The sequence below is a fragment of the Semicossyphus pulcher genome, unplaced genomic scaffold (assembly GCF_022749685.1).
Source record: "Semicossyphus pulcher isolate SPU_LCO1_2020_fin unplaced genomic scaffold, fSemPul1.0.p SCAF_11, whole genome shotgun sequence".
In the NCBI taxonomy this organism is placed as follows: domain Eukaryota; kingdom Metazoa; phylum Chordata; class Actinopteri; order Labriformes; family Labridae; genus Semicossyphus; species Semicossyphus pulcher.
Genome location: NW_027211615.1, coordinates 14,607,077 through 14,632,323, shown reverse-complemented (window position 1 = coordinate 14,632,323; position 25,247 = coordinate 14,607,077). Strand labels below are relative to the sequence as shown.

General features: G+C 41.2%; 4 protein-coding genes and 3 non-coding genes across 13 annotated transcripts in view; 1 reads left to right on the top strand and 6 right to left on the bottom strand.

Annotated features, from left to right (window-relative positions):
• Window positions 1–10,977, top strand: part of eya4 (EYA transcriptional coactivator and phosphatase 4) — a 44,123-nt gene extending 33,146 nt beyond the window's left edge. For 2 of the 5 annotated variants that reach the window (XM_069655588.1, XM_069655605.1), the window contains 10 exons: window positions 278–452; window positions 1,540–1,676; window positions 1,899–1,982; window positions 5,328–5,417; window positions 5,816–5,874; window positions 6,131–6,291; window positions 6,488–6,602; window positions 6,764–6,885; window positions 8,839–8,939; window positions 10,173–10,977. In XM_069655588.1, the coding sequence (XP_069511689.1) occupies window positions 278–452; window positions 1,540–1,676; window positions 1,899–1,982; window positions 5,328–5,417; window positions 5,816–5,874; window positions 6,131–6,291; window positions 6,488–6,602; window positions 6,764–6,885; window positions 8,839–8,939; window positions 10,173–10,253 (1,125 nt within the window). In that variant the 3' untranslated portion in view covers window positions 10,254–10,977. Of the gene's footprint in view, window positions 1–277; window positions 453–1,539; window positions 1,677–1,898; window positions 1,983–5,327; window positions 5,418–5,815; window positions 5,875–6,130; window positions 6,292–6,487; window positions 6,603–6,763; window positions 6,886–8,652; window positions 8,754–8,838; window positions 8,940–10,172 lie in introns of those variants that run through there. The other 3 variants (XM_069655597.1, XM_069655622.1, XM_069655613.1) reach the window with 2 other exon arrangements.
• Window positions 10,978–11,456: 479 nt separating this feature from the next.
• rps12 (ribosomal protein S12) lies at window positions 11,457–14,723 on the bottom strand. Of its 2 annotated transcripts, none has more exons than XM_069655464.1 (6): window positions 14,666–14,723; window positions 14,495–14,541; window positions 13,184–13,300; window positions 12,876–12,978; window positions 12,344–12,445; window positions 11,457–11,544 (listed from the first exon to the last, which is right to left on the bottom strand). In XM_069655464.1, the coding sequence occupies exons 2-6, from the start codon at window positions 14,506–14,508 to the stop codon at window positions 11,482–11,484; spliced, it is 399 nt and encodes a 132-aa protein (XP_069511565.1). In that variant the 5' UTR covers window positions 14,509–14,541; window positions 14,666–14,723; the 3' UTR covers window positions 11,457–11,481. The 2 variants fall into 2 exon arrangements, with proteins under 2 accessions (XP_069511565.1, XP_069511573.1); XM_069655472.1 differs by having other exon boundaries at window positions 13,184–13,297.
• LOC138587376 (small nucleolar RNA SNORD100) lies at window positions 12,636–12,719 on the bottom strand. The gene has a single exon (XR_011307381.1). It is a non-coding gene; the product is annotated as a small nucleolar RNA SNORD100 (small nucleolar RNA).
• Window positions 13,049–13,132, bottom strand: LOC138587377 (small nucleolar RNA SNORD100). Its single transcript, XR_011307382.1, has one exon. It is a non-coding gene; the product is annotated as a small nucleolar RNA SNORD100 (small nucleolar RNA).
• Window positions 13,391–13,466, bottom strand: LOC138587373 (small nucleolar RNA SNORD101). Its single transcript, XR_011307378.1, has one exon. It is a non-coding gene; the product is annotated as a small nucleolar RNA SNORD101 (small nucleolar RNA).
• A 915-nt stretch (window positions 14,724–15,638) lies between the features above and the next one.
• LOC138585181 (SH3 domain-binding glutamic acid-rich-like protein 3) lies at window positions 15,639–17,622 on the bottom strand. 2 transcript variants are annotated; one of them, XM_069657463.1, is made up of 3 exons: window positions 17,462–17,622; window positions 17,066–17,233; window positions 15,639–16,171 (listed from the first exon to the last, which is right to left on the bottom strand). In XM_069657463.1, exons 2-3 carry the CDS (start codon window positions 17,231–17,233, stop codon window positions 16,109–16,111), a joined length of 231 nt encoding a protein of 76 aa, XP_069513564.1. In that variant the 5' UTR covers window positions 17,462–17,622; the 3' UTR covers window positions 15,639–16,108. The 2 variants fall into 2 exon arrangements, with proteins under 2 accessions (XP_069513564.1, XP_069513563.1); XM_069657462.1 differs by having other exon boundaries at window positions 17,467–17,622.
• Window positions 17,623–18,808: 1,186 nt separating this feature from the next.
• Window positions 18,809–25,247, bottom strand: part of LOC138585308 (scavenger receptor cysteine-rich domain-containing protein DMBT1-like) — a 28,605-nt gene continuing 22,166 nt past the window's right edge. The window contains exons 14-21 of the mRNA XM_069657595.1: window positions 23,505–23,813; window positions 22,973–23,287; window positions 21,212–21,520; window positions 20,824–21,117; window positions 20,380–20,715; window positions 20,181–20,291; window positions 19,708–19,792; window positions 18,809–19,556 (exon numbers count right to left, since the gene is read on the bottom strand). Coding sequence (XP_069513696.1) covers window positions 19,412–19,556; window positions 19,708–19,792; window positions 20,181–20,291; window positions 20,380–20,715; window positions 20,824–21,117; window positions 21,212–21,520; window positions 22,973–23,287; window positions 23,505–23,813 — 1,904 coding nt within the window. The 3' untranslated portion in view covers window positions 18,809–19,411. The remainder of the gene's footprint in view (window positions 19,557–19,707; window positions 19,793–20,180; window positions 20,292–20,379; window positions 20,716–20,823; window positions 21,118–21,211; window positions 21,521–22,972; window positions 23,288–23,504; window positions 23,814–25,247) is intronic.

Below are 25,247 nucleotides of genomic sequence, written 5' to 3'. Positions count from 1 at the left end.
ATTCATGTGGTGTGCGCTCCAGTTTACAAGGACTTGTCAAGATGGACGTAGTGACAGGTTTAGAGAGCTGCCTCGTAAAGGCGCCCATCTCCACTGGGTCAGTAAAACGCAGCAACACAAGGCTTTAATTGTTTGGGAGGTATAAAATGCAGAACAGAGGGAATAAAAGATTCGAGAAATGAGGGGGAACACTTGTAAAATCTTCAAAAGTCACTCTGAGCCTTTCCAAAGAAGTGAAACATCTCAATTTTCCCTCTCTTGTGCTTATTTTCCGCAGGATTATCCCTCATATACGACGTTCGGCCAAAACCAGTATGCCCAGTATTATTCCGCCTCCACCTACGGGACTTACATGTCCTCGAACAGTGTGGACGGCACAGGCTCCACGGCGGCCTACCAGCTGCAAGATCCTGCTCCTGCCATGACCGGACAGGCTGCAGAGCTGCACCCAGGTTTGTATTAAAAAAAACACACCGGCAACGTTCTGCCTGCATTTATACGCAAAGTGCATTGTCATCGATTTCTCCTTGATTTTGGCTCCATAATGTTGTTTTTCCAGTATAAAAATTCCACAGTTCAAAAGTGTCTTGCAGCCATGATGAAGCACAGGAAGTAACTCCAGACTTGAGCTACAGTTACCTGGCATCGTGTTGCTAATTGGAGATTCGGCACATGTTTACATTCGCCACAGAGGCTTTGATTAAACAGAATTATGTTAAATATGGCGCATTTGTAGACAATTTAAAGAGAAAAATGCACATGCACAGAAATATGGCGTCCTTTTTTCACATATTTCCCCGGTTTAGTTTGGCTGTCACACAGGGGGCCTGATTAAAGGAGCTTATCATTCTTCCTGTCGCTGCCACTTTCCCTCTCACTGTTTTTTTTCTCACCATTTCTTTTCTTTTCTTCTTCTCCTTCCTTTACAGTTTGTATCAGTTTTTTTTTGCCGCTCACATGCTCTTTGTGTATTCCAGTGTCTTTATCCTCCCCCTCTCTCTCTCGCTCTCTCTCTGCCTGATTGAGACATAACAATATGCGAGCCGAAGCTAAGCGTCTGGTTCTAGTTACCACACAGCAGTGGGAGCATATGGCATCAGGAGGGTGTGTGTGTGCGTAAAAGAATGTGTGTGTGCTCCTGCAGAACTTTGTATGTACAGTATCTTTGCCGAAGCATCAGATTACCTAACTTTTCTAATTTATTGCACGGCTCCATCTTTTCCCCTCCTCTGTTAAACCTTGTGGTTTATCATGAATCAGTCAGAAAATCAAGCGTACTTTTGTTTATTTTCTTGGTAGTGTTTCAGTTGATCTGTCCTGCCAATTACGCTGAATTATTAAGCCTGACATGATGGCTTATTACTGTACGACGTTTGAGTTATTGCTCTTCCTGAGGTGAATACAACTCTAGAGCACCTGTGGGATCGCCTCAAACCCGGTCGTTACTGTTGCTTTAAGGCAGCGAATGTAGTCGGAGGCCGATATTTGATCGTTTGTAAATCTGAACATAAAAATTCTTGTGTTTTCATACACTCACAGGGGACTTTGATACGGTGCAGAGCCCCTCCACGCCCATCAAAGAGCTGGACGACCGAGCCTGCCGCAGCGGGGGGTCCAAGTCGCGGGGCAGGGGCCGCAAGAACAACCCGTCCCCTCCGCCGGATAGCGACCTGGAGGTAAGGGACAAGAAAACACCCGCTGACAGAGCGCGCTCAGTACTGACTAATAATACTCAATTCTCAATGGACATGTGGTATTCTCTTTGATCTGCATCCTCTCTGCTCGCTGGAGTCTCCAAACGCAACAGAGGAGAGGCTGATAGAGAGCGGGACCACACATGTCACCGTCTGTTTGGATAAAAAGATGATTTGTAATTGTCTCTCTTTGTTGTCCTCCAGAGGGTGTTTGTGTGGGACCTGGACGAGACGATCATCGTCTTCCACTCTCTGCTCACGGGCTCCTACGCACAGAAATACGGCAAGGTAAGATCATCATGCTGCCTTCGCTGGCTGTCTGTTTTATTGTACCCTCCTGCGCTACGTCCTCCTCAAATCGTCTGTTTTTCTTTCTGTCTGCCGAAGTAGAATCCCAGATCACAGCAGGGACAACACAGGTCTGATTCTGATGAAATGAAGGGTGATAAGTCCTCACAGTGTGCTGCAAATGGTGGATTTAAAAGGATCAGCCTCATAATAATCCTAATAAGTGTTCCTGCAGTCAGTTGGCCGTGGACTTTTTTGCCCTGTATCTTTGGCTCACAGGCCAAATACAGGCTACTGTGATTTTTGGAGCTCAATGGGGCAGCGTGCAGCTTTTAGTTATTTTTTTTCATTCTTTATTTTGGGACGACAGTTTTAGTTCCCCTGGTTAAGTGTGCATGTAGAAGCAATAAGTCGTGTATCAGTGAGAGACTTGAGAGAGGAAAAAAAAGGAAAAAACTAAAGCAGAAACCAACCAAAGAACACGATCAATGAGGCTTTACAAAAAAAAAAAATTAATTCAATACCTCCGCATATTTGACCCACTTGGTCCAGCATTTTAAAAACACACGTTCCTGGAGACGTAGACCAAAAGTGAGATTTTCTATAACATAACTGTCATTTACTTTGTCGATCCACTCTTGTATTTTGGGGGAGTCAGGAAGCAACCAGCGCCTTGTGATCGCTTTTTCACCAGCAGAGATCAAAATACCAAACAGTTATTTATCAGGTCGCCCTGCCTGAAAATCGGCACTTCCTAAAAGCAATGTGAAAAATGGCAGGGGCAGACCAGTGATTGGCCTCTCGAGAGCCGCACTGTCTCCATCATTAGGCATCTCCTCCGGCAAAATGTTCCTTCTGTTTTGGTGTAATAATGGATAAAACACTTCCACCCAAACTCCTGCCGCATGTGAGAATTTGATTTCCACTGGAACATCCAACCAATTATCAATGGATATATTGCAGCGTGCAGCTTTGTCAGGAAGAGCTGCAGACGCATTCATGGGGAAAATAAGTTTTTCCACCTCCTCTATGTGTTAGGAATATTTATCTAAATGTAAAAAAAAAATGCTACAATTAATCATCAATTAAAAAAATATGGGTTGGGAAAATATTCAGTAAAGATGTAATCAAAGATTCTCTGCAAATTATAAATAAGTATTATATTAAACAGGGGTCACATAGTGGTGATATCACAATTTACATCAAATAAAATACAATTAAGTTTTGGCAAACTCACGCCTTTACTTTAAGACAAATTCTTTTATGTTGCCTTTAATTAAATAAAATATAAAAAATAAAACGCAGTGACCATTAAAACTTCCCTCAGTAAATTCTTACATTACATCAAATACTTCAGGTATGTTATGATCAATTTATAAAGATGAGCACATACGGAAAATCATTCTTTAAATGTAAAACACATCCAAGAAATGTAAAGACATAAATAACTGTTAGTGAGATATGATCATGTTTAATTATGATTATTATATAATCATTACGTTTTTTCCAATCTTAACTCTTAACTTATCCGGTGGTCCTTCTCACATCCTCTTTATAGTTCCCTTTGTTTAATAGCTCTTGGCTCTGATCTGCGTCGTCCTCTGCGGCCAAAGCTGCACAGTTTTATTAGCTGATGTCGTTTCCTGTGGGCACCGGCGAGGCCACCACCAGCCTGCCCCGTACGGGCTCTGCATCCCGCTCTGCATCCCGCTCTGCATCCCGCTCTGCAGCCTGCAGAGTCCGTTCTGATATTCTTGTTTGGCAGCCGAACAAAAGCTGGCATCACACACCGCTGCAAGTCCAGGCGTTTAACAGATCGGGTTTGTGGGCGCTGATGTACTTCCTATTTGAGCTGCAGTCGTGGAATTTAATGTTTGGCAATTGGGATTTAATGGCTGTGAGAGAGGCCCTGGTGAGTGTGTGTTAATGAAAACGAGAACAAAGGCATCCTTTTGCTTAATTCAGGTTGGTTGAAGTTGACTGTTAGTTCTCCTTTTAAACAATTATAAAATAAGTAATTTTGAAATGCTCAAATTAGTGTTCATGTGCATTCTTATAACGATGTTTGAGGTTGAAGCATAAACCAAGAGGTAATCTCAGGTCGCGTATGTCCATGTAAACCGACCCAACTGAAAGTAAGCATGCTTAATGCTGAGAGATGCAGAGGAATATTTGCCCTAAGAATAATTTTACAAGCATTTTTTCACCTCGTCTGCCAGCGATGCCCTGCAGAAATCCAGTGGCAGCTGTGCCTGTTCGCACCTCGCCCGAAATAGTGTTTACACTGTTTACATAGCAACTACAAGACCTATGTCTCATACTGGCTCTCTGGGTTTATCTGCTCGACATGGGGTTGCACTTTTTAACCAATATACACACTTTTTCCTACACATACACACTCCTTTTTTCTCAGTGCAGGAGTTATTAGAATTGGCAATAATGCTCATATCATTATGAAGTACAGCAGAGTGGAATTATCTGTGATTGATTAAACATGTCTGGCAAAATATGGTGCAAAAAGCCATTTTTGGAGCCAAATACAACCGCTCAAAGGGAAGTCACACATTTCAGCGCACACTGACGTCCGTGACGCTCCTCTGGGTGGCAGCCAACATAATCAATACCTGCCAGACAAACTGAAGCACCTCCTGTCTCTGTGATCGACAGCGAGGCATGAGAAGAAATGCACTCAAGACTGCTGCAGTCACTATTAGCAACTTTATGGAGCGCACACTTTCTGTTTCTGTCACTTTCTCACACTCAGGAATGCCCTCTCTCTGTCTCTCCCCCTCTCTCTCTCTGTGTTGCTCGCTCGTCCACTTTCACTCTCCTTCCTGTTTCTTTCTTTCTATTCTGGGCGTCTGACGGCGTCAGCAAATCGCGCGGCAAGCTGTCATCCCTCTCTGACCTGTCACAGATGATGGTTTTTGCAGCTGAGCCCCGGGCTGGCACTCTCACACACACTTACACACACACACACACACACACACACACACGTACACAAACCATTCACATACCACACACACTCTTTGAGGTTCTCTGTAATACACACATGAAGGCACACACTCTTCCTCTCTGGCCCCCTCACACAAACACCCACCACCACCAAGTATGAGGAATGTTGATGGGACAGAACAAGTGCAACCTGTCTGTCAGCATCTGCTGTGATGAGTGGAGCGTACCAACTGGAGGGAGGGAAGGGGGTCGTGGGTAAATTGGGGGGGAGTTGGAGGTGTGTATAAGCTGATTTGTTTTTTGTTTTGGGAAAGAAGGAAGTAAAGTCTCTGGGAGAAATCGAAGGAAATAATCAGTGGTAATGATGATGTCCTTTTCCTCTTCGGTCAGGACCCTCCTATGGCTGTAACGTTGGGTCTGAGGATGGAGGAGATGATCTTTAACTTGGCTGACACACACTTATTCTTCAATGACCTGGAGGTGAGAAATAAACAACACACATGACATTTTAAAGGGCACCATTAATGAAAAGGTTTGGAGTTATTCTTGCACTAAGGAGCAACATAAAGCATCTTAAAGCTACTTAAAGCCAGGCTGTAATTCAGTTAAATACTGCTACTGCCCTCTAGTGGTGGACAGTAAAGCTACACACCACTAAAGCTACAGTAAAGCTATAGCGCTCTGGTTTTTAAAAGTATGTCTCTATGCATCTGTTTATGTACATCTGCTGTTTAATGTCTCTGCATGGAAACTATTAAGTATATTGTTTTCTCTGTTTGTGTGTGTGTGTGTGTGTGTGTGTGTGTGTGTGTGTGTGTGTGTGTGTGTGTGTGTGTGTGTGTGTGTGTGTGTGTGTGTGTGTGTGTGTGTGTGTACAGGAGTGTGACCAGGTACATATTGATGACGTGTCATCAGACGACAATGGCCAGGACTTAGGGTGAGAATTTACATGTATTAATAATAAACACAGTGTTAACTTCTGATGTAAGAAAGTAATTGTCTTTTTAAAGGATGTTGATATTAATGTCAATAAATAAAATGTACATATTTGCCTCTACATTTTAAAGGTATTAATGATTCTCAGTCTTACAAATTGCTTTAAGTGTTTAGTGCTGAATGATAAGAATAACAATGTGACCTTTATGTTCTCCCAGAGCAGATTTTCAAATAAAACATATCATTATTATTGACAGTACTTACAGTTTTGCAACTGATGGCTTCCATGCAGCTGCAACCAGCGCCAACCTGTGCCTGGCTACGGGCGTCCGCGGCGGGGTCGACTGGATGAGGAAGCTGGCCTTCCGCTACCGACGGGTCAAAGAGTTGTATAGCACGTACAAAAACAATGTGGGGGGTAAGCCAACGTTACGGGTGTTTGCAGGACACCGGGGTGATAAAGAGGGTTGTTGTTTATTATTCATTCAAGATTCATGTACAGGAAGAATTGGCTTGTTATATGTTGCTGTATATTGTGGACAGAGGCTACAGGTTCCTATTGATGTTAAATGCCCCATGCTGTGAGGGTTTGCTAAAGTCGTGCTGTGTTTTAGGCCTGCTCGGTCCTGCTAAAAGAGACGCCTGGCTGCAGCTCAGAGCAGAGGTGGAGGCTCTGACCGACTCCTGGCTAACCCATGCACTCAAGTCGCTGTCCATCATCAGCTCCAGGTGACACTTTTATTCTGATTGCCCCCGTTAGCCCTCACTTTACTTATGAGGTCTAATCCGAGACTCGTTCATATTTAGCACCAGAGGCCATTATTCTATTACATTCATCTCTCCTGTCACCCTCCTGTTGTAACATGCTCTGCTCTGTCTGCGTCCTGCAGGAGTAACTGTGTAAATGTCATGGTGACCACGACGCAGCTCATACCAGCGCTGGCTAAAGTCCTCTTATATAGTCTGGGATCGGTTTTCCCAATCGAGAATATCTACAGCGCAACTAAAATAGGTAAGAGGTAAACCCTTTACACACACAACCTTGAGTATGATCTTTAAATTATAAACAATAACAGTTTAAATGTATATGTATTTGTTGATGTGTCTTCATGTTAGCCATGTGTTCCTGATCGTGTTTCATTATGATAACTTTTTGCTTTAGTTTGGCTCAGGTGCAGTGAATGTTTGAGTGACAGTACGGGTTAATTTGTTGTCTGTATCTTCGTGTGTGTGAGAGAGAAAGTAAAATCTCAACAGATTATTCTGGATAACGCAGCATAAAACAGAGGCGGTGATAATCAGATGTAACAAGCATTACCGTAACACCGATGCCAGACATTCTGGCTGTTTACTAACGCCAATACGTCCTTACCATAGACTGTATAAAAAGATGGACAACATGACAGCTCCCTGAAGTGAAGCCAAAACATTTGGAGCGCCCCCTGCTGACTGGCTGCAGTATAGGTCGCCTCCTCCGTGTTAACAGATGGGACACGTCTAATAAATGTTTCTCCAACATGGTTTCTGTCATCATAGTTAGTTCTTATCGTGCTGATTTATGTCCAAGTGTTCAATTTTCTGACAAGTTTATTTTTAATTAGTTATTTGATGCTGTAAAAAGGATGATTGACAGCTCTGTTGACCAATACGGCTCCTGCAGCCAATCTGTTCCAGATTAGCAGAGTAGAGGAGGAACGGCGAGAGGAGAAACGTAACAAAAACAATCACTACAGTCGTTGAAGTTTACATATCTGTGAACGTCTGCTTCAGACCAACACAAGAAGCTGTTCTGCTGTTCAATAAGTCAGCGTGCGGGATCCTTGCCGGTTTTTTTTTTGGTAAATCAATCATCAATGTTTATAGTGGAAGAGGCAGGATATCGTGAGCGCAGCTCCACCTGCCGATATCTACTGCGCAAAAATGTCACCAGCGCAACATGACAGTGCCTGTCACAGGGGGGATTTTGGCTTCATTTTTGTATAATGAGAGTAGATGGAGACGCGTCGTCCACCTTTTATATACAGTCATTGGTCCACACGGTTTAGATCGTCAGAAAAAAACATTTAGCCTGTCCCAGTACCTTTACTACCAATGAAGTGTGCCATAAATATATATAAATAAATCCTTCTACATTCAGTCGCATTTTGCAGTATGCAAGAAAGTGTGCATTTGGCTTTTCGGACCCACAACAAGAAAGTTCCTTAGTTTAAAACAAAAACATTCAGAGCTTGAGAAAACAGGGCACATATTATATTCTAAATAATATTATTATAGTTTTTGGAAATGTATTATGTTTGAGTTCAAGTTTTCAACAAGTCAGAGACCGAAGACAAATGTGCTGCAGACGTTTGAGGAAGAGGATCAAAGTTCAAGCAGACGCTTTGTGACGTAGTAGAAGTAGTACGTCCAGCTTCATGCATTATGAGAGCACTGCAGTTTGTAGTGGAGTCTACAGTATGTAATTTGGATCACAGGGATTATTTCTGTCCTCCCTTCACATGATCCTGATTTCAAACATTTCTGAAACTAGTGGCGACTTCCAAGTCAGACGCCATCAAACTGAGCAAAGAAAAGTGCCTTCATTTAAATGGACGTAGCAATGTAGTAACCATGAGACCTGCCAGAGGTTTGAGACACAGGCAGACAAATCGTGTAATACTGTTTTGTATAATGTGTGTGACCTTTCCCTCCTCGATGCACACAGCTGTGCCTCTTCATGTGTTTTGTTCCCATCCAAACGACAAATAAAACCCTGTGAAAGCCGTCTGTTTGTCTCCAGGCAAAGAGAGCTGTTTTGAGCGTATAGTCTCCCGCTTTGGCACTAACATTACGTATGTTGTGGTTGGCGATGGGAAGGATGAAGAGCATGCGGCCAGCCAGGTAAACAAACAACTCCTGAACTTTGACCCCTCTGACCTTGTGACCCTCCTTCCTTCCTCCCCCCTGTTTATTTGTTTTTTTGCAGGAAAAGAGAGTTGCTTTGAGCGCATAATGCAAAGGTTTGGCAGGAAAGTAGTGTATGTTGTAGTTGGGGACGGTGTGGAAGAGGAGCAGGCGGCCAAAAAGGTAATGGACCCACGACCTCACTGTGACCCCGCCTCCTCCTCACAGTGTGAGCTCTGATTGGACGAAGCCTGCCTTTCTTTGCTGTAGAGGTTTTGTGTTGGTTGTTGACCTTTTTCTGTTCTACTTGCTGTTGCTTTTTTCATTTTGTATGAAGTAGCAGAAGACTTTCAATCGGTCTGATTTAAATGTCAGACCTGACAAATGTTGTACATTTTGCACCTACTTTTTAAAGTCAAAGAAAAACATTTGTGAGCCACCTGCAGCTAAATTATTCAAATGAAATTCATCAGTTTGGATTGGTTTGGAGGGTTTAAACTCCTCCTGATGTGTCACATTTGACGAGGAAAATACACGGCTGCATAAATGTACACTGTGATAAAGCTTTAAACAGTCTGTGTAGATGCTGTTTTTCATCCGGTGTGGTGTGAGGAACCTTGTTTTTCATGGATACTGTCGTATATGCAAGAGAAAAGTAGAGTTATATCACAACAACAAAGCTGATATACTCCATCTTTAGCACTAGGAGTTGAATATAAATCCCATCTCTTCTCCAGCTTTGGGTTTCAGTCTTAATGCTGGGTGCTGGGATAGTTCGTGGAATACTTTGACATTATGGGAAATGTGCATATTAGCTCTCTTGCTGGGTGAGATGAGATGATTAATACCAATCTCTTGTCTGCCCTTTAAACGAAACACTACAGCAACCAGCTAGCTTAGCTTAGCATACCAACTGGAAGCAAATTCAAACAGAAAATTACAATCCAACATTTTATGGGGGGCTGTGTACTAGTGAAGTTACTTGGATTGCCTGGCAACCCTATGTTAAAATAAGAGCTGGTTAGCTTAGCTTAGCATTAGGTCTTGTAATCTCTGGTAAATTAAAAATTGTCCTTTCTTCTACTTATTAATGGAGTAAAAAAATGTAACAGCCTGTTCATTTGTGAGCTTTAGAGGTGGTTTTAGGTCTCAGAAGTAAGGCTCCTTGCTGTGGCTTTATTGAGAGGGCAGATAAGAGAGTGGTACCTTCCCATCGTAAATATCTCAGCTGCACATTTCCCAAAATGCTGAACTCTTCCTTTAAGCATCAGGATTGCATGGATTTGGTTTGCAGTGCTTTTGCAAAGCAAGAAGCTACAAGCTACTGTAGTGTAGCTTGCATGACTGAAGGTGGTGGTGTGCTGCTATGAAACTGTACTGCTGGTGTTAATGTGTGTGTTTGTGTTCACTCCGCAGCACAACATGCCCTTCTGGAGGATATCCAGTCACTCTGACCTGCTGGCACTACACCAAGCACTGGAGTTTGAGTACCTGTAACTATTATAGCAATATGGACTCATGCAATGTTACCATGGACATGGTCAGCCAGGCAGCCCCCTTCTTTTGTATAACTATTTAAGAACAAACAATACACTGCAACTTTTTGTGATTTTTTTCTTTTGTCTTGTTTTTTGAACGTCTGGATTTACAAACTCTGAACTGAACGGTCTTAAGAAGCAAAAAAAAAAGAGATGAAAGGAGGTGAAGGAATGATCATTTGGAGGGTAAAGAGATGATTCGAATACCCCGCTCAGCCCGCCGGGGTCTGATGCTGGGAACGGACCGCTGTGAAAACTACCCTCCTTGCAGCTGAAGCAGACTGAAAGACTGAAAAGGCTAAAAACCTCCCTTGGCCCAGGAGGATGTTTGGTTTGTTCCGGAGAACAAATGATCTTGAAACAATGAGGGCTTCTCTGTACAGGCAGCGTAACGGGGGCGAGGAGAACAGCTGCTTTTAAAGTGTTTTCTTCCTGGTGGTATAATCACAACACAACAATGCAGTCTGAGGCAGAAACTTGTGTAAATTATTTACAATAAACTTAAAGGGCAATGGTGGATGTTTGTCAAGGAATGGAAATTATACTTTCGGGGTCTTTTTGTTCTCTGGATTTTTGTAATTGAGGGTGGGGGGGGGTTGAGAATGTGCGTCATGATGTGTTGTGCCTTAATGTGTTTGAATGTCTTTTCTTTATTCAAAATGTCTATGTATGTAGATATAAAGGAAAAACTTATCCAATGACACTCCTGTATGCTTCTTGTCTTAATGAAAATCAAACTTAAGTCACACAAATTAATGCAGCACTGCTCGTTTAAAATAGTTTAGTTTCTGCTTAATTAATGAGAAAGTAAGACCCTGGGGCGCTGTTTGGCTCAGTCGGTGGAGCAGGCGCACCATGTACAGAGGCTACAGTCCTCATCGCACTGATCGCAGGTTTGACTCCGGGTCTGCCGATCATTTGGTGCATGTCATCCCCCACTCTCTGCTCCAAACCTTTCCTGTCCATCTTCAGCTGTCCTATAAATAAAGCCAAAGGCCAAAAGAAATCTTAAAAAAAAAAAAAAACCCATAATTTGAGCTCAATTCTTCACCAGAACGTCACCATTTGGCTACTAATCAGCAAGTAGATTTTTATACATTTCATACTATTTTACTCTACTCAGTTTAATATCCATTAGGACTAAAGAAAAACACACCAACTGTTTAATTTCACTTTTTATTAACACCTCATTTCTTGCCCTTGAAGTATTCCTCAATCACATCCTTTGCTTGAGACTCCTTGCCGTAGTCCTGCAGGAAGAGAAATACAGTTTTAGATGAGCAAGTCACAGCAGAGACTTAAAGTACAGCCTATATGATAAAGTTCATCTTGTATCGGTTGATATCTGCATATCAAGCCAGTGCAGATAAGTTTGTTTGAAAGAAACTCTACAGGCCCCTGAAAGTATCCTTGAGGTTGAAAATAATGTGTGCAATACCTAAAAGGTGAGTACTAAGTATATTAACTGAAGCGAGTTAGCATCCATCTTTAACTTGCACACTAAAGATAAACAAGTTTGACAAACAGCACCGTCAAATATAAAATTGTTCACCCAAATGGAAAGCAAATCTTAATTCAAACACATCACATGTGCATAATAGTTTTCACACAAATCAGCCTCTAAATCACAATCGTCATGTTCTCTAAATGACACCATGCTGTAAGACCTATATAAACAGAATTCTGTCAATCTCACAAAACAGCAGAGTTCCAGAGATTAATCAGTGACTAGCGTTGCTATCATGAGTACTATGTGTAGCCATTCTTAGGGACCCCAGACGCCACAGGTAGATGTCGGGGCTCGTACCCTGGCCTGTCATCTAGCCAAAAGTTTTTCAACAACAGCTGCATGGCACGAAGCACAGCACCTGCACTTGATTGGCAGATTTACTTACAAGTCATAACACCATTGTGTCTACACTTAAGACTTAAGCATCTTTGCCCCGTCTTTACTGAAGGGAATTATGTCCAGTTCTTAAGCCCACTCATGTCGCAAGCTAAACATGAACACAAAAAAGCAGATAAACTCCGATATAAAGCATCATTTACCTTGACCACTACGCAGCTGCAGCCCACCACCTTACGGGGTTTGCCCTCACGGTCAATCTTGCAAAGACCAACCCACTCGCCGAGCTTCTTGTTGTCATCAACCTTAAATATAAAGATGCAAGAGTGCAGGTGCAAATGTTAACCTTGGAAAACAGCTTTGCAAACCAGTTTTAAACAATGTTTTAACAATTATATTATCAATTGTCTACTGAAATGTAGCAGTCACTTTCACGGGCTTTTGAGTGGTACTTATGCACAGAGATGAATTGGCAGCAGTAAGGGTACTCTTGGCTGTATCTCAGACAGAAAATTGGGTAACAATGGCAGTCTCCTCACAGTATTCAGTAGAGGGAGCCAAATTATCATCAGTGATACAGCAGTACACCTTTAATTCATCTCAGTTGTCCCCGAAGTCTTTATTTATAACATCACTACTTCACGTTTATTTATTTTCACCTGTGAATTTGGCAGTTTTGCACTTCCCGCTTTCCCATTTCCCCCACACCTGAAACTTAAAGAATCAGCTCCTTACCTTGATCAGGTTGATCTGATGTTCAGCGCAGAGTGCCTCCACCAGCTTGACATACATGGGCTCATCGCAGTTTCCTGCAAGGGCGCAGAGGTGAGCCTGACGCCTGCAGAAGAACAAAGAGTTAACTTGCAGGAAAAAGTTTTACACCACTCGGGCATTTCTGAACTTTACGGCACATCTCAGACAGAATATTGGGTAACAATGGCAGTCTCCTCACGGTATTCAGTAGAGGGAGCCAAATTATCATCAGTGATACACCTACTGAAAGATCAAACAAAATACTGATTGAGAAAAACAGTTTCACACACTTGTCCAGGGCTTTGGCGGACTCTCGGATGCCACGGGCGAGGCCATCGTGGATGAGTGCGGTCTTCAACACTTCAGGGAGAGCGGTGTTGACATCCATGACACCTCCAGCAGCACTGCTGTTAAATTTTGGAAGACAAGATGAAAAAGAGGTCGATATGTTGATCAGACTAGACATGACAAATCGGTTGCCAACAGTAGAGCTTCCAGCATGTCAGATTATGGATCTCACTCATTAAAGAGTGAAGGGGTATCCGACAAAAGAATTAAAGTCATCATTCAAACACCAGAGAGCTCACTTAAAAGGATGTCACACATTGAAAATGAAGGTGCATTTCTCAGGAGAGCTGAAATTTCAATACAAGATGAATTTAGAATAGCCCCCCCAACAACCAATGGGGAAATAGAGGCAAAACACTTTCCTCTTAATGTATATCTGCGATATCGTGTTGCCCTGCGATTTCCACGCCTGCTAATATGGGTTAAGATGCAGTGCTTTTTAAAAAATCTGCACCAAGTATGTTGTGCATGGTTATTTCGCCTTTGTTGTGGGACAGCTTCCAAGTACAAATCTCTCCTTTGCACTATGCTAAGGCCACTTGTAATGAATTAAGCTGCAACACAAACATGTACAATCTTGACAGCTACCTAGAAGTCAAATAAGAAAATTACAGCTAATTAAAGAAATGACACGATATGTACTCAAAATTCCACAGGGTCCCTATTACAAAGCTAGTAATAATATTGGAGAATAAGCATATAGTCATTGTCAGCAGGAGGGTATTAGCTTTCCTCACTGGCAAAAAAAAAAAGTAATCTTTTGGGAAGCAGGTCAAATTTAAATTTACATTTGACCACTGGATAAAAGTTATTTTGCACCCTGTGAAACAGCCAGATGTGATTTCAATAGTACTGACAACAATAGATACACCAGTTACTACTGTGTTCAGTGTAGTGTCCTCCATTGCATGATGCTGCATTTCATTATGAGTATGATTCTTTATGAAGGTAGAATAACACATTTAACTGGTTTAAACTTTAACTACTTATTTAAAGCTGTGCTACATACGCAGGTATCAAGTGTCCCTAACCCTGTGACCAGCAACTCTGACCAGCTAGCTAGCTCTCCCGAAATAATATACTAGTTACGACTAAGGAGCTGTCTTTATGGCAGCAGGAACCAAAATATTTGTTAAGTATACACTAGCTCTGCTTTTCACAAACTCGGTTCTTCTCTGCGCCGTTAAATTAATAAGTTAGACATCATGGTAAATGCTGTATTGGCTAGCGGTGTATAAAAGCATCACGCTCACCCTTCCTCGGCCATTGTTGATTAACGATGGATGTTGGATTTTAAGTTCTGCAATAAAGAACAGATAAGAAAGTATAGTTATTATACAACACAAATAGGTCACTGTGATGAATTTATTTAATAAGATGTTTGAATAATCCGGTAGATTGTGTAGGTAGTTGAGAAAACGCACCAAAGCCTCCTCTCGGACAGCGGATAAAGAGGACGTCATAAGCCCGCGACAATGCTTTAATACCGCCAGGACCCATCCGCGCCAGACATGGCGTCCAATGTGCTGCCTGTTCTCTTTTTGGTGATCAGAGTTTATTGTGAATATTTACGTGCTGGCTTTTTTATTTCACTAGTTGTTGTTGTTTTACTCTTGCGGAGTCTTTTCCATTTGCCCTCACGAAAGATACTTTTAGTGTCCCCATTTTATTACCGAAAAACAAACAAACAGAAAAAAACCCCGCTTTGCATGAATACAATGGTAACCCAAAGTGTCCAAAATTAATTAACTAAACTAAACATTGTAAAATGATTACTTGAATAAATACAGTGAATATGTAATATAACTTTAAGAGTGCAAATTATTGTTTAAACTTAACTCTGGCATTCTTTTCACAATAACAAAAGAAAATGTAGGTTTAAAGTTCTGAAATCACTCTCCAATGTTCAAAAGTCCCTGAATGAAAAGCCCCTGTGAAGACCTACTCAATATTAACTTAGCTAAAACCTATCAATGTACATTTTAAACTATAAATGACTGGTTAGGTCAAAGCGTTTATAGGCTACTAGTTTATATAAAGTTATCAAGTAATTACAAGTATGCCTATGCCTAGTAGTTTTTTTATATTGGTGGATAAAGCCCTCTAGCAAGCACAGGGGTTATCCCTGGGTTTATGGATGTTATAATCCCCTCTTTATGCATGGTTTCCCAATATTATATTGGCATTATTGTAGTTTACATTTTGCTGTATAGTGTTCACACTGTTTATTTAGTTTGTGTATTTCTTCAATTAGTGTTGGGGTAATGTTGTCTGACTGTTACACCGTAAACAGAGTTTTGATTTTTGAGACTTGCTCACTGCTTCTGCTTATCTGCAGATAGATTAAAAAAAATGTACAAAACTTTATTGAAAAAATAATAAACAATACTCTTGTCAAAGACTGAAACAAATAATTTTTATTTTCACTATACAAACTGTTTGGATGTTAAAAAAAAAAAAAAAGCTTTCAATTAAAATGTAATTCTTTCAATGCTTTGAGTACCATTCATTCAATATAAACAAAATATGTCATTGCCAAATCAAATGCAAGGAAACAAATGTTTCAATATATGTTCTCTAAGTCTCCTTTAGCTTTGTAACTGTTACACTCCACCAGTAAACACAGACTAGTTTTTATTTTCATGCTGTAGGCTACATTGTGAGAATTACTATATAGAAATAATCAGTCTTCTTGCTGGTGGTCTGGTTTGCTCTTGTGGGTGAAATAGAGGCATCTGTATCAAGTTGAGACCATTTCATAAGAATTAAAAAGATTTATACGTAGTAAGTTTAACTTGATATGTAGATATTGCAGTGAACACAGGAATGTGATTTGTAAGTTGTCTTGTATGTGGTCTCCTTTTCCTTTAGATTTTGAGAAACTCTTCAAGTTGTTCCGCCTCGATGGCCGCTTCAAACGAATCAAAGTCCTGAAAGAAAGACAACATGTCTGGGGTGAGAGGATGCAGAGATACAAAGAGAGAGAAACACTAATTACACAGAATTCTTTTTTTTTTAGAAGTCAAACATTATTAATGCCTATTTTAAATCATTAGCCAAAAGCGTGTGCTGTTTTTAAGTAGCCTTCTGCATGCTAACATCAGCAAGCTAACATGCTCAGAATGAAAATATAAACATATGCCGTAAACATGTTAGCATGCTCTCATTTCCTAATAAGCACTAAACTACAGTTCAAACTGACAGCTTTGTAGGTATTAGGTGATAAAACAGTATTGGACAAGTTCAATTTGTTAACCTAACGATGGCACTGAATGAAAATGTATTGTTCTCAGATGTTAGGCTAATCATACCATTAGCAAAGAGATATGTGCTCATGAGCAAGAAATGTCCTGATGTTAGCATGAATATAGCAGGAATCACCATAGGCCTTTGGGGACATGAATGTTTTCACACAATTTGAAGTCAGTCCACGTGATAGTTGTGATATTTCAGTCTGAACCAAAGTTTACAAAGTTTCAGACAAACAGACCAATCAAGTCTCAGTGCTAGCGTGGAGAAAATTATAATATGTGAAGGCTTAAAACATGTGACAACTCTGTGACAATGTGTACATTGTCAGAGTTGTTTTGCAACCTGTTCAAAGCACATTTAAGCATGTATTTCTGCTGTCTGTCTGTCTGTCTGTGTAAAGCTGTGGATAATATAATATACTGTAAATATTTATTCAATCTGTGTGTCTACGCCCTTGACTACCAAAAGTCTTTCCTGTTACATATGCAGCTTGTAAATGATTTACGACTATGAATACCTGCACTGTCAATACACTTTATTATTACTTACGCAGGTTATTGTGTAAGACTTACCCCACAGTAGGTGTCTCCATTGCATATTTGAGGGGGCAGTGCGGTGGGGTTCCCTGCCATCTCCCTCATTAAATCCTTACTGGCAACACACTGAGCGATGTCCACTACTTCGTATGGGATGCTCTTGGAGTTCAGGATACTGAAGATTCTGTCCTGTTTTTTCTTCATCTAGAGAGCACAGAGGTTCATCAGTTACGCTTGAAAGAATTTTACACGCATGTGTAGTCTTTTGATTTATGGTTTTATTCTCTTCTGTAGTAAAATTAGTTTCCCTGTCTACAATGAAAGCTACAGAAATAAAAAAAAAATGAATACTGTACACAGTTCTGAATTGAAACTGAAAACTTGCTCTATATTATGTCTATACATATATGTAAAAGAATTAAGTAAACATACTTTACCTGTCGGCAACCGCTCACGCTGGCGTAAAACACTTTGACTGGCATATCTGTTGTTTCAAAGATGACTCCTTAATAAAGACAAATACAGCTTTTTACAGAGAGAGAGTGGAGAGAGGTGCTGAGAGAAGCGGAGGGGCGGTGAATATTCCGGTCTCCTGTATGCAGGTATGTGGTGTTGGTTTGCTGAAGACAAGGTGAGCAGGTTTGGACACGGCCTGCCTGCCTCCATGGGCACACCCACTGGCTGTCTGCTATTCCAGTTGTAGCTTGCCTGTCAGTTGTGAAAAGAACTTAGACACACACAGACACTAACACAGACACACAATAACACCAGTGGTGGAAAGTTAAGTATGTTTACTCAAGTACTTTGCATGAGCAGAGTTAAGCAGCACTTTTAAGAACACGTTTCAGAGGGAAATATGTAACTTTTTACTTCACTTCATGACATGTTTTTCATGGAAGACTTTTGGACAAGGAAAAACCCAAGTACAACGATAGATCAGGTTAGCTGTGATGTTATTGCGTGTAACTTATGTGTTTGTATTTGATATCTTGACTGCTGTTTTTGGTAAAGTTTATAATAATAATAATAATAATGAACTTTATTTATATAGCACTTCTTAATAAAGTTATAAAGTGCTTATAAGAAAGATAAAAGGAAAGTGGATGAAAAATAAAAGTAAAATACAGAAGATAAATTCAGAATTCATAAAAGCCTTCCTGTAAAAGAAGTTTTTAAGAGAGGATTTAACAGAGGCTAAAGTTGTGGCCTGTCTTATTGTGATTGGCAGAGAGCTCCACAGTCTGGGGGCTCCAATTGCAAAAGCCCTGTCACCGTTGGTTACCAGTCGACAGCCAACAGAGCTGCATCCTACGATCTTAGGGAACGCCCAGGCACATAAGGGGTCAAAAGATCTTTAATATATTTTTGGGCAAGGCCATTTAGAGCTTTAAAAGTAATCAATAAAATCAGTAGGATTAAAAACGGGCAGCCAGTGTAAGCTATTTGTGGGTGCCTGTTAAAATTCGAGCGGCAGCATTCTGAACCATTTGGAGTCGGTGGAAGGAGGTCTGACTGAAACCAGTATAGAGAGCATTAGAATAATGTAGGCGTGAAAAAATACAAGCGTGAAGGCCTTTTTGCAAATCTGCGAGAAACAGGAAATTGTTTGAGATGATAAAAAACGGATTTTACAACATTCTTAACATGCGCGTCAAAACTGAGATCAGCGTCAAATATTTCTCCCAGATTTTTGAGGGGACACATTAACTTCATAATCATACTGTGTAATTATGCTGTGTAATCTGGAGATAAAAAACGACTAAAGAAAAAATGCAAGCGTAGGAAAAACAAATTTATTGAGGAGCACTCACACTGACAAAAAAAAAGCAAATTAATATGCAATGCAAAGACAGTGTAATCAGTATATTCCAACTTGTCAGTGGACTTCTACTTAGTGATTAGCAGAACCTCTAAGGAGAATAAAAAGCGATTCAGGGATACATATGAAGATAACACGAGCAAACTATTGTCTTTTTATACAAGTATCATGTCTGTTTTATTTAAAATCACATTTTCATTTCATTCTTAAAGCAAAAAACAGCACATTTTTGATCTCATCTATTTTGTTCACGAGGTGTAAAACACACTTAAAACAGGTCCCTAGTGTCCCTGTGGTCTACGTAAAAAAGCTAATTGACATCCGCTTAAAAATCTGTATTTGCGTCGGCCTAAAATCATCTCACTTCTCACTTTGTTGCTGTGATGTAGAGGGGTTTGTCATACACTGTGACATCACTGCTGGGTGTGGTTAAAGGTGCCAGAGACCTTAAACTCTAGAGGGCAGTAAGAGCCTCTTTTTTAAGCCTGGTGTTACCTTACTCCTTAAAATAGGGTTAGGGTTGAAACTACATGACATAGGTCATTCCTTGGGTCATTTTTCTATCACGAGAGAACAAGCGGTTCAAGCTCATAACACACTCTCCCAGCCAAGTCTTCAGGGACGCTCTCAACAGGGGTATCAGCATACACGCTCTTGTCTTCTGGGACTTGGCTCTGCGCTTGCTCGGTCACTTGGGCGTTACGGGCTCTGAGGGAGAGAGAGAGGGCGACAGTCGCAATCACTAGAGTGTCTTTGAAGTTGCTTGATCTTAAATATAATACAGTAAATTTAATTGCAATGTAAAAAATAATTAAATATAGTTAATAGAGTTTATTTGAAATCAGCTGTGAGTTTCTACCTTCCGTCGTATGCTCCGTTGCTTCTTTCATCCGAGTCTGGTTTTATTGCTCCTCCAAACCTTTTACTGAACTGAACCAGGTTACCTGAAAAGTGAGCATGAAATCACAACAACACAATCAGTCATTCTTCTAAAGAAAGGGAAAAGAGCTCAATAGATTACAGGATAAAATCAGCGTAACTTGGCCTATTTAGTTTTGCATTTGGAAGTGTTTTTTGGCCACTTGGGGGCGGCACAACAAGCTGTACGCACAAACCTGACACGATCACAGGGAGCAACATTAGCATTGATTTGCTGTTGAGATCTCTCCAATGTAAGTTTACTCCTCTTTATAAATGTGTATTTTGCTGACGCTGTAGATGCTAACTGCTTTTAATGTTTACAATAATAGAGCTTCCTGCTGCGGCTAAAAGAAAAACAAAGGGGCTTGCTGTGATTTTAAGATTTAGAACGTGTGTATTTCTGCCACTTACCAGCCCCCTGCCATCTCCTTCTCCAGAGCAGGTAACCTAAAATAACCACCAGTAACACCACCAAGAGCCCTACCACGACTCCTGTGACAGCTGACGAGGATGAGGCCGCTGCTGGGATTAAAAGAATATGAATTATAGTTAACAAAAGAGAAATCTAGCTATTATCACTGAGGAAAGACAAAGGCCCCTTTGGTCTTACAGATTACTGTGACTTGTAGTGACTTTGAGGGAACCGAACAGAAGGTCTCGGAGGAAATGTTAACTGCGTAGACACATTTATAGTCTCCTTGGTGTTTGTAATCGACTGCAGGGAATTCGAAGTATGCCAGGTAGAAGATAGTGTGCCCAAATGCTTGCTTGGCTTCAGTGATGTTGTCGTTGGACCTCGTCAGATAGAAGTAACCTCCAGCGTATCTGGAATGAGTAGCACAGGTGACCGAGAAGCTGCTGCCTTGGTTGACCGATATTTTGTCAGGGCTGTAGACCACCATGGCATGAGGAGACGTCAGGGAGATGCTGGGCGTCTCTAGTATCACTGCAAGATAGGAGACAGATTTTTAAACTCTATAAACATTGAAGGTTTTACAATTTGATAGTCAAATTTACAAATGTCTTGTTAGTTTTGACGCCCAAAATGACTGACCTGTGACGGAGAGCTTAGCAACGATTCCTTGAGGATAATTGATGACATTATTTGGCAGTCTCTTTTGATATTCACAGTAGTATGACCCCCTTTGGTCGAAGGTCACCGAAGGGAAAACAAAGGATGCAGCTTCATTTTCAGAGTATTTTTCCATTTTAAATGTTCCTGGCAACCTTTTGAGGAAAAATGTCCCACCGAGGTGTTCTGTTGCTACAGTGCAGGTGATTTCAACTTTGTCCCCCCAGTTTACGTCTGAACCAGGGCTTAGAGTGATTTGGGGCTTCTGTAGGGCACCTGAAACAGATAAAAAATAGAAGAAAGATTGTTTTCGGCCAGTTGGGAAGAAGGGAACTTAATACATAGATTAAGAATGAGCCAGGCAACTTACCTAAACAGATCACACTAGCATCTTCACCATGCCCACAGTTATTTTCTCCAAATCCGGGATGCTCACATTGTGTGAGAGCAGTCTCTGAACCACTACACACCACGTTATCCAGCCATATTGGACCACTGCCTCTGCCAAAGTGGGCACTTCCAGGAGCAGAGACTGCAAGACCACAGCCAAGTTGTTTACATACTACGTCGGCATTTGGCATTTCCCACTCATCATCACACACAGTTCCCCACTGGCCTTTGTAGTGAATCTCCACTCTACCAGAGCATGCACCGGAGCCAGCAACCAACCGCACCTGTGCTGCATGTGAAAACAGAAATGATGTGAGTCTAAATCTGGATGACAGTGCTTAACAACATGCCTTTACAAACAATTGAAAAATACTGAAATTAACTTACATACATTTTAACTTTGGAACACAATCTAAATACATTTTAATACTATTTTATGAAAGCTCCACTTGTCCCACCATCATATCTCATGCTAATATGACTCAGTAGTCATATATGTCATTTATGGTCGAACAAATGAAACATTAAAGCAAAAGTTCAATTTTTGGGGGAAGTTTTGATTGGCTGACCATAGTCATTGTAACTTAAAAAATTTGATTTTTTTTTATTAAATGTTCACTACAGAAAGCTGCTGATTAGCATAGCTTAGCTTAACATAAAGACTGAAAATGAGGAATCAGCAAGCCTGGCTCAGTCTGAAGGTAACAATTACCCTCCTACCAGTAGCTTGAAACCCCTTTGATGTCTGTATGATTAATGTTAACATCAGATGGCAACTATCATCCTACCAGTACCTTTAAAGCTTTTAACCCCTTTGATGTCTGTATGATTAGCTGCTTAGCTGGTTAGCATAGCTGAGCTTAGCGTAAAGACTGAAAACAAGGAATCAGCTAGCCTGGCTCAGTCTGAAGCTAACAACTACCCACCTTCCAGTACCTTTAAAGCTTTTAACCCCTTTGATGTCTGTATGATTAGCTGGTTAGCATAGCTTAGCTTAGTGTAAAGATTGAAAACAAGGAATTAGCTAGCCTGGCTCAGTCTGAAGTTAACAACTACCCACCTTCCAGTAACTTTAAAGCTTTTAACCCCTCTGATGTCTGTATGATTAGCTGGTTAGCATAGCTTAGCATAAAGACTGAGAACGAGGAATAAGCTAGCCTGGCTCAGTCTGAAGTTAACAACTACCCTCCTACCAGTACCTTTAAAGCTTTTAACCCCTTTGATTAGCTGATTAGCACAGCTTAGCTTAGCATACAGACTGAAAACGAGGAATTAGCAAGCCTGGCTCCGTCTGAAGTTAACAACTACCCACCTTCCAGTACCTTTAAAGCTTTTAACCCCTTTGATGTCTGTATGATTAGCTGGTTAGCATAGCTTAGCTTAGCATAAAGACTGAAAACGAGGAATCAGCTAGCCTGGCTCTGTCTGAAAGTGACAAAAACCTGCCTACCGGCACCTTCAAAGCTTTTTCCCAATTTGAAGCATGTATGATAAACATTTACTAGAGCCAGCAGCCTTTACCTTTTAAGCTCACTAATCAGCACTTATATTTGACTTATTTACTTTACAAACCTGATATTTTAGTGAATCTTGACCGCAAAGCATATTTATGTTTTAGACTTGATTGAAAAAGCAAACTTTATATAAACACTAGTCCACAGTTGTTTTTGGTATGTGTAGCACAGAAAACAATAATGATTGCATGTGACAATTTAGAACAAAGAATTTCAAAATGCATTACCTGCACAGACAGCACCAGCATCTTTTTCATGCCCACACGTCGAGCTTCTGAAACCTCTGAGTGAGCATTGCTGAAGGGATGTCACATTGTCAAAACACGAATTGCTAGCCTCCACTACTGATCCGTTGCCTTGGGTAAAAAAGGCACCGATGGGGGCGTCCACTGCCTCTCCACATTCCAGCTGACTACACACCACCGCAGCTTTGTCTCGGGTCCAGTCTGTGTCACACACGGTTTGCCAATCCTCGCCATGACGGACCTCTACTCTCCCCGAACACTCATCCTTACCATTGGCCAACCGAACCTCCAAACCTCCTGTGAAGTCAAGTCAAATAAAATTATTAAACAATATCAAGTGTAGAATTGTCTAGATTATAAGGAAAACCAACCAGTTAAAGACAGGTTATCTGCTTTGACTTTTGTAAGCTACTTTCGTGTGAGATTCAAGGAAGATATATATAGAAACAGTTTAAGAAAGAACAACAAACAATACTGTGTGATCTTGTCATTTTAATTGTATACTTTTTCTTACCAGTGCATATGACACCAGCGATAGAGGTGACGTTGCAAGTTTTGTGTAAAAATGGTCTTTGTGGGCACTGGGTCAGTGTTGATTCCATTCCATTGCATTCAATTTGATCAATCCAGGTCTGTCCAGTTCCAAGGCCGTACACCGGCATGGCGGTTATCTTATGAGCCCTCCCGCAGTCTAGTTGCTTGCACACCACCATTGCATCATTTACATCCCAGGCATCACCACACACAGTTCCCCATTGGCCTTTGTCATAGAACTCCACTCTCCCAATACAACGAGTTGGCCCATCTGCCAACCTCACACTGCCTGAAAATCAAAGTTGTTACATGTATGTTAAGAGCATGCAGTCCAACTTTGCAGATGATGCAAATTACTCCTTCATTACTTTATTCCAGGGCCATTACTTTTTGGTATCCACTGACAATGTTTGTGCTGTGTTTTGATAGGTGCTATTATTGTGTGGTTGAAAATGTGTTTAGTACTTTTGCTTTGCCTCCGTGGTTTACGTTCAAATAGGTACCACAGTATGTGTGTAGTCACAGAACTAACATATGTTACGTTAAGTAAGGTATGTACACATTTAATGTGCGTTACATAACTATGGTAGGTATGTTACAAAACAACCGTACGCTACATAACTTAATCATGTGAACTTCCTAAAGGTGTCAACATGGAGTATTCGTTAAAAGTCCTGTGTTTCATTGCTCTCCACCACAACAAAGCCACTGTCCAAGCTGCCAAAATTGAGACGTTGGGAGTGAGAATGGGGCTTCCTGAGATCTTACTTTGGAGAGGGTACTTTCCCAGCGCAAGAGGTACCTTTAGCGATGTATGGAGACTTGTCAAGTCGGAAGTGTATTTTGATCGGTGGATTCAATGAGCCAATTCAGCACTGGTAACCATAGTTTTTAACCGCTCATAACTATGACAGTCGTCAGCCTTCCTACTTGTGGTGTGATTGCAAACTAAAAAAAGCCCTTGAAGGTTTGTTGCTCGCAGTATAGGTCCACAATGGGCAGCCCCCTGAAAAGGTCTTCTTTTTACTTAATTGGGAGTCATGAGTCCTCATCTCCACTAACTCGTTCACTGACTCACCCCTCTACCTGCTACTTGTCCCTGCATTAGCCTAACCCTGTGAGAACAACGACCACTTTGGCGCTTCTTTCAACTCAGTACTCGCTCTCACAGTCTGGCGCCTGGAGCAAGCGCTCTGCCCAGGGCTGAACGTCTGACTCAAGTTACACGAAACACTCACTCGCTCACTCAGTACCCGCTCTCCCAAAACGCGACAGAGCCCCAACCGCACCAATCACTCGTTTGTAAGGCAGACTGACGGACTTTAACACTTTGTCTTTGAGATACTGTGAATCAGTAGGGAACCAGTCATTTGGTGAAGCGGTTTTGACTTGCGAGTCAGTCCAACAGGGTACAAAAGGCTTTTTTTTCTAACCACAATCTTGGGAAAACGAGCATCATGAAATGGCAAGCTTGACTATCAGAAAATGATCAATTAGGTCCAAAAACAATCAGAAGGTCTAGAAGAGGCTGCATGATTAAATTTAATCTCCATTAATGTTAGCGGAGTGCTAAACCGGAAGTTAGCCTGATCGAGCAACGGAAGTCTCTAGTGCTCGTTTGACTTGAAAACCCTTTAAACTCATACAAAATCGAGTTCGTAAAAAGAGTCACATCTCCCATCTCTGGTTCAGACGGAACAGTGGAACAAATGTCTTAACAGTT

Excerpts from the sequence above, each read along its gene's own strand:
- rps12 (XM_069655464.1), bottom strand. Across the intron at positions 12,979-13,183 it reads TCCGCCAAAGCCCTGGACAA|GCGTCAGGCTCACCTCTGCG; the intron begins GTGTGTGAAACT and ends GTTCTTCTGCAG. Across the intron at positions 11,545-12,343 it reads GCAGCTGCGTAGTGGTCAAG|GACTACGGCAAGGAGTCTCA; the intron begins GTAAATGATGCT and ends CTCTTCCTGCAG.
- LOC138585181 (XM_069657462.1), bottom strand. The coding sequence starts at position 17,511 with ATGCCAGTCAAAGTGTTTTACGCCAGCGTGAGCGGTTGCCGACAG. Across the intron at positions 17,234-17,466 it reads GCGTGAGCGGTTGCCGACAG|ATGAAGAAAAAACAGGACAG; the intron begins GTAAAGTATGTT and ends TGTGCTCTCTAG. Across the intron at positions 16,172-17,065 it reads ATGGAGACACCTACTGTGGG|GACTTTGATTCGTTTGAAGC; the intron begins GTAAGTCTTACA and ends TCTTTCTTTCAG.